Source organism: Solanum lycopersicum, chromosome 4 (genome assembly GCF_036512215.1).
Source record: "Solanum lycopersicum chromosome 4, SLM_r2.1".
In the NCBI taxonomy this organism is placed as follows: domain Eukaryota; kingdom Viridiplantae; phylum Streptophyta; class Magnoliopsida; order Solanales; family Solanaceae; genus Solanum; species Solanum lycopersicum.
The window spans coordinates 63,415,029-63,433,452 of record NC_090803.1 but is presented as its reverse complement, the minus strand read 5'-3'; the positions used below and the strand labels follow the sequence as shown (position 1 = coordinate 63,433,452).

Here is an 18,424-nt window from a genome sequence, read left to right as displayed (position 1 = left end):
TAAGCGAGATATAGAGGGTGATACAGTATTTCAATTTGTTAAAACGAAAAAAGAAGCGTCACTTTTGATAAGCAAGGGGAGGATTGGGATGTAACTCAAAAAGCAATTTAGAAAGTAACTTGATAATTATTAACTTATGTAGACGATGGGGAAACTGATATACCCAATCATCTTTTGGATAGGCAAGTAAATTAACCAGGAAAGATGCATCAAGTTCCTTTTTCTTTGATTAGTGAAAGAATAAGGGGTTCAATCATAGTATAGTCAATTATATATAAATTTCCACAATTAGATATTTGAAGACCTTATTCAAATTCATAACAAGCATCACATATTATCTACTCAATTCAACATCTGTTTTCTTTCTAATACAACTGTGCAAATATCAATCGACCATAGCTCTTTAATATTGTGTGATGATCTTAGAATAGGGAGAGACTCTTAAATATATTAAGAAGTTGAGATAAAAGAAAAGAGATTTTAGAAAGTTTATAAGTTACTGGTGATGATGGCTAATGGATTAGCCACTATTCTCTGGGAAAGGCTGGACCCTTTAAAAATTTGATGACACTTTGATATACATGAGGGAAAAGCATATTTTCAATGGTAGATCTTATATTTACTGTTTACATTCATACTGGCAGAAATGAAGATAAGGCCAATTCTCTTATATGTGGTAATGTTGATGAGACAAATAGATGGGATTTGGTTACCTGGAAACTTGTGGTCCAATCAAAACCATTATGGAGGTGGGATTAATCGAAAGGAGGAGTTGGGAGAGTTGTGGATTCTGAAGAGGGCAAAAGCAAATCTTGGTGATGGTTTGAAGAAAACCAATTACCAAGTTGGCAAGGAGGAATCTTGAGGTTTCTTACATTTAAGAAGATAACAATAAACTCTTATTTGATATGAGACAATGATAACAGAAGAGACTAGTGAGGAGCAGATGAGAGAATTGAGGATTGTGACAACAAAGAAGTTTAAAAGAGTAAGAAATTTTAGAATGCGATTTAAGTTATGACCCAATAAAGTAGTAAGTTTCTATATGCTAATTAAATAGAAACTATGTCCCATATGGGGTGCATAGGAGCGGCAGATAGGAGAAGGAAGAGATAACTAGAGTGGAACTTAAGGCAGTGCAAATGATGTTTAGAGATTAGTTAAGTACACCATTTCCATGCCTGTCCCATCAATAGGCTAACTTATTAATGCTATGGTTGTAACAGTGCCTACTAGCATATTTACCTTTCTGTAGTTTTATTTACTTAGAGCACATATTATATTGCTAAAAGACAAATTGGTGTTTGAGAGAGTCCCATGTCATCTCACTCAAATGTGGTGTTATAGATCTTTGCTGTGTGGAAGAGGATCCTTGTCCAGTTTGTTTGGAATTTTTTTGATCTTGTTACTACGTTGATGAAAATTGTTATTTAGCTGACATACTACTGCAGTAACTCTAGATGATCCATTTTTTTCTCTCGAATCAGGCCAGTTTCCTCAGAATTTGTTGTTCATGCAACTTTAACCTTACTGCGCCACATGGAGATGTGAAAATTATCTTCATTGTTATCCAGGTGCTAGTCAAAATGGAACCTAATCTCCCTCTCTTTTGTGTCTATTTGTCTTGAATTGAGAATCTTAACCAAAGGACATTGTTAAATTATGTCTTGTATTCTCACTGTTTCAAATTGCTGCTGCTTCCGTTATTGAGCTTTGAATGTAATAAATGTTCCAACCGGTTTCGGTATTGGCATTGTAAAAGATGTTCTATCATGCTCTGGTTATTCCACTTAAATCTAAAACAAATCTTCTCTTTTACAGTTTTCCAGAATTCTCAAATTAATGGTATCATATTCTTTTGTTGTATAACATAGCATGCTTACAGTTTTGCTGTTCAAACAGATTTAAATTTCTAGTTTTAATTCCATTTACGTTGTCAATACATAGTACCTGACGCACTAAAGTTTGATAACTCCCATCGAGTTTTTGCCTTGTTAATGTCCTAGTCCTATTCACTACCTAATAGTCCTTCATTCACTTTTTTTGTCAATGGTAACAGTTATTCCTTCATTTACGTTCTTGTAAACTATCTCCTGATAGAAGATGAATAATCTTTTGTGGTGAAGACTCTTCTCCTTTTAGATGACTATGTTCTGTTTATGTGTACTCTCCAAAGTAATACAAAGTTTTGCCTACGATGGACTTTATGCTCACACGCATCATGACCTAAACATGTTTCTTCCATGTTAATTTAGTATGCAATCCACTGCTGCACAAATAGGTCATTTGATGAGACTCTGTCTGCTGTAGTATAGAAAATATGGTTGTTGATAGTGCATGTCGTTCGTGTAGGTTTACCATTGGAATCCTTGTGATCCAGAAGTAAGCTTGTTTAAGAAGCACTTACTGTTTTCGGCAGAAAAGAATGTTTGTGGAACATGCTCCAAAAAATTATCTGTTACTTGAGCGCGAGTGTCTTTTGGAAACAGCCTATCTATCTCCATGAGGTAGAGATAACTTCTGCGTACAGTCTACCGACCCGGACCTCACATTTGGGATTGCACTAGGTATATTGTTGTTGTTGTTGCTTCATATATTATTTGATCATCCATTCTAAAGTATCTGGGAAGAGCATTACTAATATAAATTCTTGTTGTATCTTTTTTGTTTTGCGCTTGAATTCGAAGTTCGACACTGGTGTGAAATGAAATTAATATGTCCCTTTCTAAAGACTATTGCCCGCAAAGCATATTGATGCAACAATGCGGTATGGCTTACTTTATTAAGTTTCTTAGCTCTGTTTTGTACTGTTTGCTTCTTTGAGGAGTTACTGTTATGTATATCCTTTCTCTGCTTGCATTTCTTTGTTCCCACTCCTGTTTAAGTAGTCAACTATTTATAGCTATTTGAAAACGTCATCAAGTACAATCCTAGTATATAGGCATACACATCATAAGCATGAAGTGCCAAGAAAGATAAAGATATGTAGAGATACTGTGCCAATGTATTACTTTATTTGTTGTTATCTTACTTTTTAGTAGTTGTGCTAAGGATTACCTCACACTTGTCAAACTTGATGTCATTAACCATTTGAACTGAAGACTTTTTCCTGACATCTCTGGGTTCTATATCATTGCTACCATTAAAAAATTAAAACATAGCTCTGTAAGCACAGCTGCTTCTTCAACACGAGAACTAAAAACTCTTACGAGTCTGGTTTTCACTGCGAATGCAGTTGTAGCCTGCAGCATTTTCCAGTAAGGCGATAGTCAATGATAGGCTAGTGATACCATTGTGCTTACAGATGAAGCATATGAACAAGAAATTACCCCAATTCAGTAGTTCCTGATGTCTCATAGTTCTGTTGCTGTGGCTGGCTAAGCTGGAGATGAACAGGAGCATGAAGGTCCTCATTGATGCTTAAACTGTTCGCAACAAGGGGACTTCTGCTCACTCCATTTGCATCTCTGTTTCCATAAACCTGTAATTTAACACAAGGTAGAAACAATTTGCTAGAGTTCTAAGCAGAATGGTTCCCTCTTTCATTTGACATAAGAAAACAAAAGGAAATAATTCATCTTGAAGCATGTGAAAGCTTTCAGTGATGTACACAGATACCTTCTTACATAATTCGATATTCTCTTGACAAATTAGGTTTACCTTCTTATATAGGTCCATGTTTTCCTGATGAATGAGGTTTCCCTGCAAGGAAAAATATTAATTTAGTATCTTGAGAAGTTATCCTTTTTAGAATAAATTAGTAAGAGTCTCTGCATTTTATGTTGATTGACCTTTCGGTTTAGTTCTTGTATCTCATCAATCAGAATTTCGTCCTGTAGACACGTGAGTTTAGAGTTAGGTTTTACTTAATTCATATAGTGAACATTTGTTGGATCTGGAAATTTCGTACCTTTCTTACACGAACACCACGGAGACTGGTTTCCAGTTGGTTCTCCAAGTTCTGCAAATCTTTGACGCTCAGACCAGAAAGTTCCTCACCCATCATTTGTCTATATTGCAGAAATAAACTGTTAAGAAACATCTGATTCCAACAGAGAAATTGACATTTCTGATTTGACTGTATGTGACTTATACATCCTGTTTTTAACAACTGTGACTTCTCGTTTATTATTGTGGAAATCCAATAATAAGCAGACCTCAAATGCTACAAGCTATCTAGTGTCACTTAATTTTTTTCGAGCAAGGTGGTGATAGTTTAATTCATATTTTCATGCACTTTCTGTGGTTGGGTTAGGATGCCTATACTGTTGAAGATATTGAAGGAACATTCCAAAAGGATCCTTGATGAGACACCTTTTGTATCACTACTAGAACAGTCCTCTCTCTTTCTACTGCCCACTGAACATTAAAAAAGAAAACTGGAGTGTGGGTGTTGGGTACAGATAGAGAGCTATAGAATTGAAAGGAAGATAGAAATGAGAGGAAAGAAGAGGAGGTACATTCAATTTTTTTGTTCTTCAAAGGTTTTGAGGGATAAGAAGGGAGAAGCAGAGAAAGGAGAGTTAAGTTCGTTAACAAAATGCTCTGTCAAAAAGAGAGTGCAACGAAGAAAAACAGGACATTTTTTACGGAACTTCTGTAGTGTCAGGATTATGAACAAAATAGCTATCAAGGGAATTAGTGTCAATTAATACACATTTTTCTGTTTCCTCACTCCATCCATTTAAAGACAGAAAAGTTTAAGCCCTCAAATATTATCTTTATCCCCCCCCCCCCCCCCCCCCACAACCCCCAAATAATAAAAAGAAATAACACTGTCAATCCAAAAGATCACAACAGCTGAATATTTTAAGTAGTGCAATGGAGGAGATGTTTCATTTTGCCTAGTAACTTTGTTGATGAAATCAACGTATACTAATGATTGGGAGAATTCCTACCTAAAGAAAGAACAACATAAACAAGCCCAATGAAATCCCACGTAAGGTCTAGGGAGGGTAGAGTGTCCTACCTCGTTAGAGCTAGAGAGACTGTGTCCGCTAGACCCTCGGCTTAAAAAAAAGCATTTCCAAGTAGTTTTAAAAAAGAAAATACAGAAACAAGCAGTAATAAATACGAAATAATGTGAATTGGGAGTATTTATGTATTTTCTTAGCATGTATAGTGATCCAAGCAATAGGTCCTATAAAATTCTCCTCCATTCTCTATAATTGTGGACAATTATTATGTTACCATTTCAGAAAATAAAAAAATTGTCGACAACTGTTAATATTTGTTGGTTGAAAGTATTAAAAATGATCAGAAAACTTAACACAATCAACGACTCTACCCTCTCTATTTCAAGACATTGATTCTAGTTTCAATAGCCCCCCCAACCCCCCCACCCCACCCCACACATACAAAACAAAACCCCTCTCCCCTTTTAAATTTGTCGCTTTGATGGGTAGTTTTCAAAAAAAAAAATGTATAAATTGTTACTTAGATAGGATCTATCCACATTTTCCCGATATCCTCTTAAAAAATGCTCGATATGATTGGTCCTCATTATCCCAAATAATAACATACTTGTTGTGAAACCCAAACCAACTTTCCTGGTAGAGTTGTACAAACATTCTAAAATCTCTAATTCATAGTCCCTCAACATTAAAGTAGATAACACCATTTCCAAGACCTAATACTAAACATCAATTAATAGGGGTTCATGTGAAAACCCCAAGCCTACTTTTACTCTTCACCTTTAATAAGTTTTTTCCAAGTCTTCTCCTTAGCATTGATTACATATTCCAGAATCATTTTTCGAGACTTAATACTAACCATCAATTAATAGGATTTTGTGGTAAAATAGTCATGCTTATTATTGTTTTCTTATTGGGTGTACTAATTCCAAATATGACTAGTAAAAATGAATGAAGGGAGTAATTTTTACTTCAATGTCTTAAAAACTACAATGGATACAAGAGTCCCCGTGTTTGTGCTATAGGTCATTGAATAAGTTATTTGTGGAAGTAAGAAATATATCTAACATAGGACAAGAGAGTTTACCGGTGATTCTCTTGCAAGTTCTGAAGTTGTTGCCTCAGCATTGCCGCTTCCCTTTGCCAAAACTGCTAACAGGAAATTATATTTTAATACATGGTTTTGGATTATCATAGGAGAAACTAAAGGATATTTCTGCATGCTTTGATAAAACTAGCTGTGAAATCAATAGGAAACCAAGCCTGGATGTTATGGGTTTTACTTAGATTTAAATTGACCGCCTCCCTCCTTGTGGTCCGGGAATTAGATCCATATGCACCCTTAATTGTGTAACTTCAATTTAGAGTTACTTCCTCGTTTTCATATTTGTTGCTTCGTACAATTAACAATTTTGTTCAACAACATGCTATCAGGGATAAAATTATAAGCTATTGGTTTGTGGAGGCCTTGAAGTTGATGGTCATAAACTATGATGTCTCGTACAGTAAGGAGTAATTAAATTTGATGTTCTGTTAGTGAATAATTGCAGTTGTACATAAAAAAAATTACAGTTGCGTCATAGTTGCCCCGCTTGGAGATTGTAAAGCAGCTCTACACGAGATTTTCTGTTCCTGGATTTGTGTACCATTGAAAGAGTGTGCTATGAGCATGAGTGCAATACGTCATGATGGCAGTATTAACCCCTGAGCAGAATTCTTTCTTATGTCTTAAATTAGGTTGGTCTATCCAGTCTTATTATTAAAAGGAGTCATGTGCTGCTTCCATGATCAATCTACCAGGAATTATCTTCCAACACCATATCCAAAAGCTCCAAGCTGTACCTAAATTTATATGTGAGCATAGGAATGAACTAGGTGTAGGTTAACACCAGCTGTCATCTTGGTAGATATTTGACAAGAGATAGTGTGCCCTAGCTGACGATTTTCAATAAATGGGCTTCACCGGAAATAAATCATTACTACCTCTACCACAAATTGAATCTCTCCTTGTTGAATTGGCGTGACTCAAATAAGATTCAGAAGATTTTATTTAAGATTTTGACACTAGCTAGAAGGCTGGGGGATAAGCAACCTTTGAAGTCCTTCTTACTAGAACTTTGCCCACAATAGAACTTTTACACTATAAAGGTAATTTTTAAAAAATGGCCAAATTTTCATGTACAGCAGGGATTAGGCAGACTACTAAATCCTTGAAGTTGATAATGGTGATCGTCAGTAAAAAGGTAGCACAAGGTTTTGTTTTTCCAATCATAACCCTCTCAAGAGCATGAAAACCCTTTCTTTTATTGCTCTTGCAGAAAATCAGGCTGTATCTGTGTAGAATCTCTTTTCGCATAAATATGCAGGTAGGGATGTATGAAAATTGTTTAGCTGAAGATATAAAATGCTTCAAAGTAATTGTAAAGTGTGAACCATAAGACAGTTCTATCCTGGGCTATATTGTGATTGATTTAAAGCCATAGTCCCTGATCTATTCTTTTATGTGACCTCTCCAGCAAAATCTTGAAAGGTGAAGTTTTGGTACATTTTCAATGGGTAACATTTCATCCCAGATCAGTAATAATGGAATACAAGCTCCTGTTCTCTGACAATGTATTGGATTGCCCATAGTTTATAAGACACTAGTTTGGATGAAATGTTTCTAGTTTCTCGTAAAGCATCTTCCTTCCATCTTAACTATAAGTTTTCAAACTTTAGCCTCCATTTCAGCATCTTCAGCTGTACAGCTAACTGTTAAATATGAGAATCTTTTGCTTCTTGCAGGATTCTCTTTTGTCTCTTCACTTTTGTCCCTATTACCCTGCTTCCGTCTCCTAATTCTATTTTCCTTGGGAACACAGTTTGACCTTTCCAGTAAAGTTGGTACTAATATGAAACCTTTAATGAACTTCATTCTGAGTCTCATAAAGATCATTCCTCACTTATTCTATTTTCAGTTTGACCCAACATATGGCTAGACCGACCATTGGGACAGACAAGTGTTGAGTATGGCAGAAAGGCAGGGCAATGAGGAATCGTTGTACCAAATTCAAGCCAAGTAAGTGAAGGTGGATAAGTTATCCGATTTGACAAGAGATGAGAATTCATTTTTCTTTTTCCACTTTTCTGGTGAGAACAAAAGCAACTTGCTTTAATGTGCAATTTTAGTTTTCCTGAACTGTCAAAATAGCAATCTGAGTGGTAAGATACAAACTTAGGACCAGGCTCATGCAATCTAACCAGATACATAGAAACTTAGAAATGATAAAACTGGAGGTCTTACATGGTATCTAAATAGAATTTATTAAATCGGAATAGTGTAAATTCACAGATATATTATCATATTCATTTTGACTCTTTCTAGCGTTTTGTTGTTTTCCTTTGTAGTAAATATTTTATTACCATTCAGCTACCCATATAACCAGTCAACTTGTAGTCATGTTGATGAAACAAAGTCTTTGACTTGACTAGTCACTAGCCCTCTTATTATAAGACTCTCCACCCTATGACCGACATTCCAATAACAACAGCAGTATATCCAATGTAGTCGCGCGAAGTGGGATCTGGGGAGGGTAAAGTGTACACAGCCCCGACCTCTACCTCAAAGCCCAGAGGTAGAACGTCTGTTTCCAAAATTCTATTCCCCTTGATCATAGGTGTTAACATCTTTTATATCCTTTTCACAAAGTCGTATACACAAAAGTACACCATAATCCATGTATGTTGTATAAAGAGGACATAGTAAGTAACTCTAACTAAGCTTTTATTGTTAGAAAAACACTAAGACCCTTAGGAGTTTCTATGGACTAAAGAACCATAATCGTTGGGGATTTCAATTTTGACAGAGTAATTAATAGTTCTCTAGACTATAGTATGAACCTTTAGAATATTTCCCAGTAAAAATTATCTTCATAACACTTTGGGACTTCATATAAACTCCTTGTATCTTGGATAGGAGTTGAGTCAAACTTCCGTTACATGTTTAGTGCTTGATTGTTGCTGTTTCTATGAATAAATTCTGCTCATCAAAAACAATGTTAGGATTACATGCCACCTTGCACTGTACTAGAACTCACCAGAATAATTGCCAGTCATCTGAAATGAGTTGCTGGAATAGTGACATTCGCCGTAAAAGGTCTTATTCTTTCTAACAGACTGTTGTTGATGTATCCAAAAAAGTGTCCTTACAGCCCATCGGAATATGTTTTTTTAATTTAGGGAGAAGTGACTCTAGGATATCATGTAGGGTTGAATTTACTGTTGAAAAAGTAACTAAAATTATCAGGGCAATTACTGGAAAAGCCAGAGATAAGTGACCGGCGTAGATGGTTGCCTGAAATACATCAGTGTGGTGAGTCAAATGTTTCTGGAAAGAGCTGTGGCTCCTGAAAAAGCAGCCTAAATGATTGCTGGGAGTAAGAAAGGTACTTTCTAGAATGATTAATCAGAAAGAGATGAGTAATAAAATCACCAAAGACATATTCACTTAGGTATCTACTAATTTTCTAGAAGCCTAGTACGCCCAATAAGTAGGAGAGAAGATGAAAAGAAATTCTTGTTGGCACTGGTTGGTAATATCAAGAGGGCTGCTAGTACGAGGGAAGTTTTTTTGATTCTATGGTTTCCTATATTTATCATATAATCACTAAGAATATTTTTCGAATATTTTCCATATAATATATAATGATCCTCTTAACTTTCATCTATAATATAATTACTTATAATATTCTCTACCATTTAATATTCTGTTAACTTTGAACAGAATTTTTACTTATTATAGTAGTGTCTGGATCAATTTGATCGCACCTTGACTATCTCACGAAAAGCTTGCTGCAGCCTACTTTGCAGATGTCCAGAAATCAGCTCACCATGTTGAGTAGATATGCACATATTACGTGTTATAGAAGGCCTTGAACCTGAGATTTTAGGTTGTTAATTCTGTACCTTAATTACTCAACAAGTCCCTTGGTATTTCCTAGATTATGTCCAACTACATGAAGTAATTATGATAGAAAGCTTAGCTATGCATATTTTTCTTTGACTAGTTGACTGCAAATTAACCAGTGAAACTTACCCTAACCTCAGAAGTTGGAGTTTCCAATTGATGATTCTCCTCCTTTGTTTTGTTGTATCTTTCAATCACCGACTTCATGCTGTCAAAGTAAATATATTCAGAATTGTCTTTATTATCTTCTTATAAGAAAGGACACAAATAGAACAAGACAGGTAATATCTTTTGCAGCCTCTTATTAACCTGATGACTGCAATTCTGGTATTTGATTTCTTTTTCTGTGTTTGTCAGTTGATTGAACTTGGGAGTGATAGCGCACAAGACCTTTACAAAGTGAATGGTACTGTCTTTAAGGTATGGCACTGAAGTCTGTTTTGCTCCTTTTACTCTACTTTCATGTACCAATCACCAAGGTATGAATTGACTCATTAGTTGTGGATTTGTGACTGTTGCCTTCATGCTTAATATTAAAGCAAAACAAGAGAGATATGGCGAACATGCTCTAATGAATATATCTAAGTGTGTTATCTTCATCTCACGCTATTTCTGTAGGCATTGTCTATGTTGCTTCCAAATCTATACTAGTTACTGAATGTTGAAACATACAACCTGACTTCAGACAGAATAAGAAGGGGATATTTCAGGATGAAAACTCAACTGCATGTAGCCATGTATTATGGTCTAATGTTCAAGTTTTCCCTTATTAAATTTATTGTTTATCCAAACTCCATTCTGTTAACCCGTCTTAGTTTTCAAAATAAGATTCCTAGGAGTACCTTCAACCCACCCACCCCACTAAAAAAAATGAAAAAGAAGAGAATTTTTTAAACACAACTAGTATAACATAAATGCGTGCTAGAGAAAAGATGCATAACGCTTACTGTGAGTTAAAGGAACTAGCAGTTGGTGGTTGGGGTAAATAAGGTTAGTATTGGGATCTGATTATTGAATATGATAAAAATCAACAATGACAAGCAAACAATAGCAAGTTAATAGCCATCAGTAGGTAATGACTAAATGAGAGTGCTTCATGAGATGATGATAGAGCAGGTATGTGTAGGCAAGAATGGACATGCTGGCAATTAAGATTCCTATGCACGAAACGGTTGGAGCAGCAAATTTCTTGGGTGATTTGCTATTTTAAACTTCTCTCTGTCCAACCGTAGGACAGTATTGGATTACCCCTGTTTTGGGATGTCGGGTGCATCCAATAATTTATTTTTGTGAAAGCTCCCTAAGTGGCTATTTATGTTTATAAATGATAATATTAATAATATTAGAAGTTATCTAACAAGTCTAAAACTTATTCTCAACTAGTAGCTTATCACCTCTATAGAACTTTTTCTTCTATTATGGCTAATCGCGTCTGCATTGACACCATGCATTTAGCGACCCAACCTTTAACTACCATATAACATTGTAGGTCTTACAGTTTTATATACTTTTTAACTTCCAATTTGGTAGGCATCCTTCTATCACATGTCACTTGATAGCACTTCTTCATTTCAACCATCTGATTTTGATATGAGTAACACCTTGTAATTTCATTCTTTTACTTCTTATCCCAAAACCCTTACTTTCTAAAGCTCTTCTCCATAAGTCAAGTTTGGTTGACACCCTTGCTAGATTTGTCAATTGACACAAATTATTAGCAGATAGCATGCATTATGGGACTTCATCTTGTATTGTATTTCTTATCTTATCTAGACTAGGGTAAACACCTTGGGGCTCATTCTCCTTGGTGTAAACTCATTGTTGTGGGAAACAATTCCCACGAGTATTTTCGCGCTAGTGAAAGATCCCACACATCCTTTGGGGCATAACTTCTGGTACTATAAGCTGCTAGCTAGAGACTCAAAAAAGTGTTGGACAAACTGATAAGACACTCATCTAATGACTTTAAATTAAGGACGATTGATGCTTTAATAAGGAACTTTATATGGCGAGAAAATAAAGATGAGAGATGTTTTAATCTAGTGAATGGAACACACCTATCCTTAAAAATGGAAGGGAGCTTGGAGATAAGAAACTTAAAAGCGATCATAAATTAAGTTTACTTATGAAATGATTATGGAGGTATGATCTAGGAGAACAAACTCTATGAATAAGGATCATCAACGTGAAGTATGAATATGGAACATATGTGCATGGAGTACAGTCATAGGTATATGACCTTTTTAAAGCAGAAGTTCGTATTAAAGTGGGGGGTGGAAGAAGAACATCATGCAAATAATTCAAACGTTGTTTAGAAGTTTAAGTTTTAGAATCCTTGTAGGAAGAATCAAGGATACACTTTTTTTTTCAAATCGTAAATATGGCATCCAGCACTACCTTCATACTGAAGTTTATAATATTTGATACCTTCCTCTATAAAAGTTGGTGCAAATATATAATCAAATGAACAAAAGGTTTTTGTTGCCTATCATCCATAAAAGAGTCTATGCTCCCAAGTATCTCTCTTACATTGTTCCTCCGTGAAAATAACTGACATTGTTCATGGTTGCAGGTCATTGCTAAACCAACTAAGTGAGCCTTTGATTGAACGCAACTACAAGAAACAAAATGATGTGTGGATCAACTTGCAAAACAATATGGATAGAGGATGCATGATAATATAAACACATTTTACTGTTTCTCCTTTGTTTGTCTTAGCTTTCAAGGCACAGAAGCTAGTAATTACTTTCTATCGAAGCACTATGGTTTGCTATGAAGTTTAATCAGAGTCTCTGTAGTAGCACTTCTTATTTTTTACTGGGCTCAAAAAAACATTAATACACATGCGGTTTTGAACATGTCTAAAAATGTATGTGATACAAAATATGCCAATAAGGGTACAAAATAATAAGTTAATAACATTAATCCAAATGTAGAATTGAGTCGGGTTATTTTCTAACAAACAATAGCGAAAATTGATACACAAAATCAAAAAAAGAAACAATAGTGTTCAACGAAGTGTCTAGTCTTGGGTTTTTGTCCAAATATACGGTTTTGAATTTTATTTCCGCTTGATAAGGTATTTTTACGACTAAACTTGAAAATAATTGCTGGAATTAATTTATGTTGGTCATTAGGCATTAGTTCAAATGTAGGACTAGTGGTCAATTGAACAAGTTCTGCCCATTACTTCAACGGTTATTCACATATTGCATGTTTATTAGCAAAAGATAGAGCTTATATTGATGGGCAATGTGCCCAAGTTTCAAATTTTATCTAATGTATATCTATCGACCAAGTTCACTATAGTAAATGTATGAATTTATGTTTTGTGGGTACCATATCCAAGTACCAACTTTTGCTTATAAAACAACTTTTGGTCTATTGAACACCTTCACTATCTTGATATGTTATGAAGATATGTTATGAACGTACTAAATTTTTATAGGCAAAAATTTTGATCAATAATGTCTTAAAATTTCCTAACTTGTGCCGTAAAGTTAGATTTTCTGAAATGGAGGCTATTCTTAAAAAAAAATTGTTCAACGGTGCTAAAGAAATCAAGACCACCTATAGAAGCCATTTTTGTATGAATTTTTTTGTGGGGATAGAAATATCAAGATCAACCCATCTTAGGTGCAATTTTTTAACTTGACCCGATTATTTGAATTGTTTTGGTATAACCACCGAATGCGATAAGTAGCCCTTTTTGTTCATGAGTGCCAACAAATAATATATAGATATAGAGAGAGATCACTAGCTCAAATCCCCATTTTTAGGTTATAATCCATCATTGATGAGTGAAATAAGCTCTCATAAAATTACCAAAAAAAGAAAAATATTAAAAATAAAAATAGTAAAGATATCTTAATCTTATTTTTGTCATTTTGTCCGCTACTAACGTCACTCCCGCCTTACCTTTTATATCTTTGTTCCTAATCTTATCTCCTAGCTAGTATGTCTCCACATGCTAAGCCTCCTTATTTCTACTTATCTCTGAATATGTAAGTTTTTGACAGGTCAATGCTCTGTCTCATACAACATAATTGATCTAACAACTTTGTAGAACTTACCTTTAAATCTTGGTGGCATATTCTTATCACATAAGACATCAGATGCGAGCCTTTATTTCATCTACACCTCTTCAATACGCATGCATCGTTGTCTATCTCCCCACTTCCTTGAATTACTGACCTAAGATACTTAAAATTTTCTCTCTTAGTGATGACTTGTAAATCATTCTCACTTCTTTCATGTTTGACTCATATGTTATGTCACTGAACTTGCACCGAAAGTGTTTGTCCTACTAAACCTAAAATTGTAAGTCTCTAGGATTTTAGAACTCCGATCTAGTGTTAACTCTGACATATGTTATGTCATGTCAATTAATACTATGTCATTTACAAATAAGATATATCACGGTAGATCCTCCTAAATATTTTGTGTCAGTTTTCCATCACAAAGACAAATAAAAATAAGTTATGAGTTAATGTTCTTGATGAAATCGCATTAGGACTAGGGAGTATTCGGGGTCTCCTCCTATATGTCCTCAGTCGCTCTGATGTATGCCACATGTACATTTTAAGACTCCAAGTATCTCCAAATAACCTCCCTTGGGACTTTGTGATGTGCCTCTTTTTAATCAATAAAACACATCTGTGTTTTCATTTCTATCATCCTCTCACAAACTTTCGTTAGTGTTACTTAGTAATTTGATATCTCGGTAATTATTGCAATTTTAAATATCATGTTTGTTCGTATACTTGACAAAATCATTGATGAAATGTATGCGTCCACTACTTATAATAGGACTAGGTCCTTTAGCACTATTACGATGCACAATAGTAAATACATAAAGTAAAGAGAACGCACGATACTTTATGTGGAAACCTTCTTTCTCGGGGAGTAAAATCACGACCTGTCTCACGTGATTTCCAACTGTTTTCACTAATCTTCTCAAGCAAAAGTGAAATACAGATTACAACCACACAATTAGATTAACCTCCTAAGCTCAACGCTAAGTAATACAACCTATTACTTACTGAGACTAAGCAATGCATCCATTGCCCACTATACTAACCTCACTGATTAATATACACTTTTGACCGTAAGACACAAAGTTAACCTTAACAATTTTTTTACAATGATTCACACAAAGTTTTAAACCGTTTCTAACAAAAGTGAAACGAATCCTACAACTTAAGCAAAGATACAAGCAATCAAAATAACAACGGATTCAGGAAGAAATTCTTCAGTCGATAAGGTCCCTTGTTGTTTCGTTTGAAGCTTGATTTTTTTTTTGAATGAATAGTCTTGTTAATTGTTTGTCATAGTGAACATATTATTCCAAGAAGAATTATTGACCATTAGACAAATAATCTCGTCCATTCCTATTAGTTAAGTATGCTGATAACTTCACCAACCACTGACAAGATAGCATTTCAGTTATACAACATCTTGCGCTGGATGAGAACACTCTGCAAAGGACCGGGTCCCTGCATTCTGAGGATCGTTCGAAAACCTATCAATCATTTTACTCCATCTCAATTCATTTAGCATGTAAGAAGTTTTTTCATCTCCCTCAAGACAAGTAGTTCTTATAAGAAATGTTGGAAAATGGGGTTGGAGAAACACTCGCAATCACTCAAATTTTTTTCTTGAACGAACAATCTTTTTTTTCTTTGCTTCATCACTTCGATTCTTTACTTTTTTTTATTTGATGGTAGAAAATGGGGAATATTTTCTTCCACCGACTTGACTTACATTTTAGCTTATCATAGCTAATTATTTATAGGAATTGTTTTAACATGTAACTATTCAAGTACATGTATCATGACTAGTTCTAAGTTTTTCTTGTTCCCTAAATCATGAATAAAAGCACACATGTATCTTAACATTGATTTCCTAATACATGAAATAAGCAAATTCATGTAGCTGGGATAAATCTAATTTACTTTTTTAACAAATATTGTCTTCGATTCCTAACCTCCAACATCTCATAGCTGAAAATAAGGAGTGATTATCTTAAAACCAATTCGCCCTACCCCACCCCCCACCTCTCTCTTCCTCATAAGGATAACACGTTTAATCTCATGAGCTCAATGATATTGCTTTCATTCATACCGCAAAAGAAATTAGAAAAGCAAGTTTCTATCTTAATGAGCACGGTAATTAAAGGGGTGATGGCAACTAGCAAGTAAAGTGTCTCGAAGCGTAAAATATGCTGAATGATGATTGCTTTTTCCCCGTGACAGCAGCTTACCTTGCCAGTCACCAGCCTTGTTCAAAGCTTTGATTTCCATTTCAGTAATATAGACCACATTCTTCCTACATTGTAACAGACCATGTCCTCAGTCTTCTTATACTTCTTCTATCTTCGTAGTCATATGTATCGAAATTAGTCTGCTATATGTTAATTTCTTGCCATGAAATATCTTGATTATCTTTAAGCACCTTCATGACCATCTTGACTGACCTCTTATCCCTAGGATTGCATAAAATTAGATCAACAGCACAATAAAAATGGTTAATTCTTGATCCCTAACTGCTTATAGTAGAACAAGCCATTACAACTGCTCTTGTTATTAAGTTGATTAAGGCTTTATTAAGGGCTTCTGCAGCTATGATAAAGAAAACAGTAGATAAAGAGTCTCCTTATTTAACTCCCCAAGGGAAGTTAAAGAAGTCATCTGTTGTACCATTTATGATGACTAAATAAGATTTTCTTGACAACAACTTGAAGATTATAATCAACAACAGCTAATAAGGAAGGTCCAGGAGAGCCTGTGACAATAATACCTCCTTTATTGTGTTCCTTTCCATCTACGATTTCTTGGGTTAATAAGACATTTCTAACTATTAATCTTCCCCTTACAAACCCAACATGATTCTCAGAGATGAGCTTGCATAAAATGGGGATCATTTTGATAAATATAATCTTTGAAATAAATCGTATTGGTCACATTACACAAAATAATTGGTTTCGATTGTGAGATGGGAGAGCTTATTCTAGGGAGATTGATAAATCTACCCAGACATGGACTATTGAATATAGAAGTGCCATTGGTCACCTATATATACCTCAATGTGCCTTATAATAATATCATCAAAGGCCCGTGATATATTCCAGCATGCATCTCATTAACTTCTGTCTACCAAAAACTCTTGTTGTTTAAATAACTGCCCACCCATTAGGAGTAGTTAAGGATGTGAACGAAAAGAAGCCAAATAATTATACACATTGTATGATGAGTATGCATCTCTACTGCATAAGCTACTGCTAGCCCTTACGTTCATCTGGTGCTGGTCTTTAAGCACACTTCAATGAAACTCGGCCAATGCGCTTCTGTGCATAGATACTTATCTACTAGATTAACAATGAGAACCTCTCTTGTTCTGTTCGTTATTTCATGAAAACTTTCTAGCATTCATCATTCTAGTGGGGGTGCATACAAACTATATGCTCAATGTATTACACTAAATCGAAGTTTCGCCAAGTCCAGCTAACCTCAAATCATACATCAAAAATGTCATGGACAGAACCCCAAGCAATTAGCCATTAAAAATCAGTAAGAAAGTTCAATAACAATAGTACTTTCTCAATGTACTACTGACATAACTAACACCAGCTAGCCTCATTCTATACATTCACTTAAGATTAACTCACTATTTACACATTTTCTCACCCAGTCAGCTTATACAACACAGGAACTAAACAAACTGAGCGACATTATAACAAACAGAAAGCGTGCAATAAAATGAAGCACAATTTCGAGCGAAAAAGAGTAAACAAACCATTTCGACTCTCACATATATGAGCTCATTCTACTTTAGTAGATTTGAACTTCACTAGCTAGAAGAATTTATTTTACACTATATTAGCATCTATATAACCACATTATCCGAGTCAAACTTACATATAAGATGCAAAATTGAACTATTCAGCACACAGATCTCGTTAATCCAGACGAAACTAAAACTTCTCAAAATTTCATAAATTAATAATCTATAGATACAAAAAAAAAGAACTCGTAAATAGCGAAAATCACCTGGTGTTTGAATATTCATAGAGTTTTCCAGTACTGGAGAAGATAATAACTCCGGCCTCCGCATCGCACAGAATCGCTAGCTCCTTCGCCTTCTTCAACAATCCATTTCTCCTCTTCGAGAACGTCACTTGCCTGCTCGTCGAATTATCGATCCTCCTTATCACTATCTTACCTCTCCCCATCGCCGATCTCTCTCACACACACACACTCACTCTCTCTCTCTCTCTCTACTTCCTCTCTCTACAAAATACACAAAATTAGCTACCTACAATTCCACACAACAACTGCGTGCACATATTCAATTTCTCAAATATGCGAAAACAAAAAACAAAAAAGAAATTGTATGCTTACACTTACCAGAGAAATTTCATTCACGAGAAGAAGCAGAAGAACAAATCAATGGAGGAATTTTTCGATCGAGAGAGAGAGGGGCAAAAAAGTTGCTGTTGATGGAGAAGACAAAAGAAGACTTCGCAATCGTCGTTTTGGGTTCAGTTTTTTTCTGATTAAATTTGGCT

The 18,424-nt window shown here is 35.0% G+C and overlaps 1 protein-coding gene and 1 long non-coding RNA gene across 5 annotated transcripts in view; one reads left to right on the top strand and one right to left on the bottom strand.

Annotated features, from left to right (window-relative positions):
• The window catches only part of LOC104647159 (uncharacterized), a 24,341-nt gene extending 11,615 nt beyond the window's left edge, over positions 1 to 12,726 (top strand). Inside the window, exons 4-8 of one of the 2 annotated variants that reach the window (XR_741266.4) lie at positions 1,488 to 1,574; positions 2,353 to 2,567; positions 2,688 to 2,767; positions 10,216 to 10,278; positions 12,431 to 12,726. This is a non-coding gene — a long non-coding RNA (uncharacterized lncRNA). The remainder of the gene's footprint in view (positions 1 to 1,487; positions 1,575 to 2,352; positions 2,568 to 2,687; positions 2,768 to 10,215; positions 10,279 to 12,430) is intronic. The other variant, XR_741265.4, reaches the window with a different exon arrangement.
• On the bottom strand, positions 2,880 to 18,424 carry LOC101262808 (MADS-box transcription factor 23). 3 transcript variants are annotated; one of them, XM_004237975.5, is made up of 9 exons: positions 18,264 to 18,424; positions 17,907 to 18,146; positions 9,988 to 10,066; positions 6,001 to 6,062; positions 3,911 to 4,010; positions 3,792 to 3,833; positions 3,661 to 3,702; positions 3,330 to 3,481; positions 2,880 to 3,242 (listed from the first exon to the last, which is right to left on the bottom strand). In XM_004237975.5, exons 2-9 carry the CDS (start codon positions 18,086 to 18,088, stop codon positions 3,221 to 3,223), a joined length of 681 nt encoding a protein of 226 aa, XP_004238023.1. In that variant the 5' UTR covers positions 18,089 to 18,146; positions 18,264 to 18,424; the 3' UTR covers positions 2,880 to 3,220. The 3 variants fall into 3 exon arrangements, 2 of the variants coding, with proteins under 2 accessions (XP_004238023.1, XP_025886615.1); XM_026030830.2 differs by having other exon boundaries at positions 3,619 to 3,702; positions 18,264 to 18,420; XR_003246614.2 differs by having other exon boundaries at positions 3,330 to 3,702; positions 18,264 to 18,420.